This window comes from Charadrius vociferus, unplaced genomic scaffold (assembly GCF_000708025.1).
Source record: "Charadrius vociferus isolate BGI_N301 unplaced genomic scaffold, ASM70802v2 scaffold595, whole genome shotgun sequence".
NCBI classification, from domain to species: Eukaryota; Metazoa; Chordata; class Aves; order Charadriiformes; family Charadriidae; genus Charadrius; species Charadrius vociferus.
Genome location: NW_009648646.1, coordinates 98,456 through 99,970, shown reverse-complemented (window position 1 = coordinate 99,970; position 1,515 = coordinate 98,456). Strand labels below are relative to the sequence as shown.

General features: G+C 49.4%; 1 protein-coding gene across 1 annotated transcript in view; it reads right to left on the bottom strand.

Annotated features, from left to right (window-relative positions):
• The window catches only part of NOL6 (nucleolar protein 6 (RNA-associated)), a 32,301-nt gene that overhangs the window by 30,268 nt on the left and 518 nt on the right, over positions 1–1,515 (bottom strand). The window contains exon 2 of the mRNA XM_009886420.1: positions 274–304. Coding sequence (XP_009884722.1) covers positions 274–304 — 31 coding nt within the window. The remainder of the gene's footprint in view (positions 1–273; positions 305–1,515) is intronic.

Here is a 1,515-nt window from a genome sequence, read left to right as displayed (position 1 = left end):
GAACCTGGCGGGCTGGAAGCTGAATTCACAACCTCTAGCCCCAAAACTGCAGTTCTCGGGGCAGCCTGGTGTTCCTGCTACAAGCAGGGTCAGCCCACGGGATGAACCCGGCCTGGGACCAGCATTACTTCTCTGACCGGAGCCTACCTGTGGTGCCTCCTGGGGACCCTGATTAAAGCAGAGCTACGTTTTTTGCATCATGTGGAAAAGGGACCTAAAAATAACAGGGGAAGGAGAGATGAAGTATATCATGGTTTAATAAACATACCATACCCCAGTTTTCAGTGTGGTGTGACTTAGTACTCTAGACACAGGGAAAACTTGGGACTGTTTGGGTGTGGGGGTTAGATGGGTAACCACCACATCAGCTGGGCTCAGAGGAGCTGATGCCAGCTATATATACACATGTAGTAAAATAAGCTGCAGTTTGCACAATATGCACAATTCTGTCAAACAGCTGAACCAGCTCTGGAAAATCATCCCTCCAGTTTTGAGCCTCGGGTGGCTCAGCGGTAGAGCTGCATGTGCCTTCCGGAATGAGGATTTTTGCACGACCCTGAGTTACTCAATGTTTTCGAGACAAAGTGACGACAGAAAAGCATTTCCTATACCCAGAAAAGAGCTTTATTTTCCAAAGCAGTCAGGCTGCAGGCAGCACGGCCAGGATGATCCTGGGTAAGGCAAGTGTAGAGCTGCCTGTACACTTCAGAGCTGTGCTCTGGTACTTCATGATTAATCAGGGTGGACATGCCACACGTGACCTGCAGAAAGCACAAGGCAAAGCCTCGGCAGCCTGACTTGGCTTGGCCAGATCCCGCAGAGGCTGGAACAGGCACAGGGAGTGCAGCTGGGCCAGCAGCAGCCTACATGAGGATTGCCAGAGTGGGAGAACTATCCTGTATATATATGCCTTTACAGAAGTAACTCTGAACCCCAGGTCCAAGCAGATTTGGATTGTCAGAGTATTTAAAAGCCCTCTCCATGTGCGTCTGTGAATGGGAGGTCATAGATTTGGGATTCAGATAATTTTAGTTCTGTTTCCAGCTCTTTGACTGGCTTTTGCATAACTGTAGACAGTTGATAATTCATCTCTCCACACCCTGCCATGAAACAGGGACTCTGGTGGGACTGTCCTTTTTTAGAAGGACACTGCTCTGGGTTAGCAAACCCAGCGTGGAGTGTGTCATCTCCGTGCCAGGTCCAAATTGTTCTCCCTGAACCCCCACCACCCTCAGTTCAGGTTTATTTCCTGCACGGTGGGAACACTATAAGCAGGATCTCTTCAAGAGCAAATGTGTAGGCATGTTAAGACAGAGAGTAGAAGATCACATATCCATCCTGACAGTAAATGTAGCAGTTCAGAGAACTACCCAGTGAATTGGGTTGAGCTCTGTCACCAACACAGGACCCCTAAGCCAAATCAGCCCACTCGTCGTGGGCTGTGGTTCTGGGAAATACAAGCAGATTTGGGGAAAACCAAGCAGGTTTGGGGGAAAAAATAAGCAGGCGGGGGGG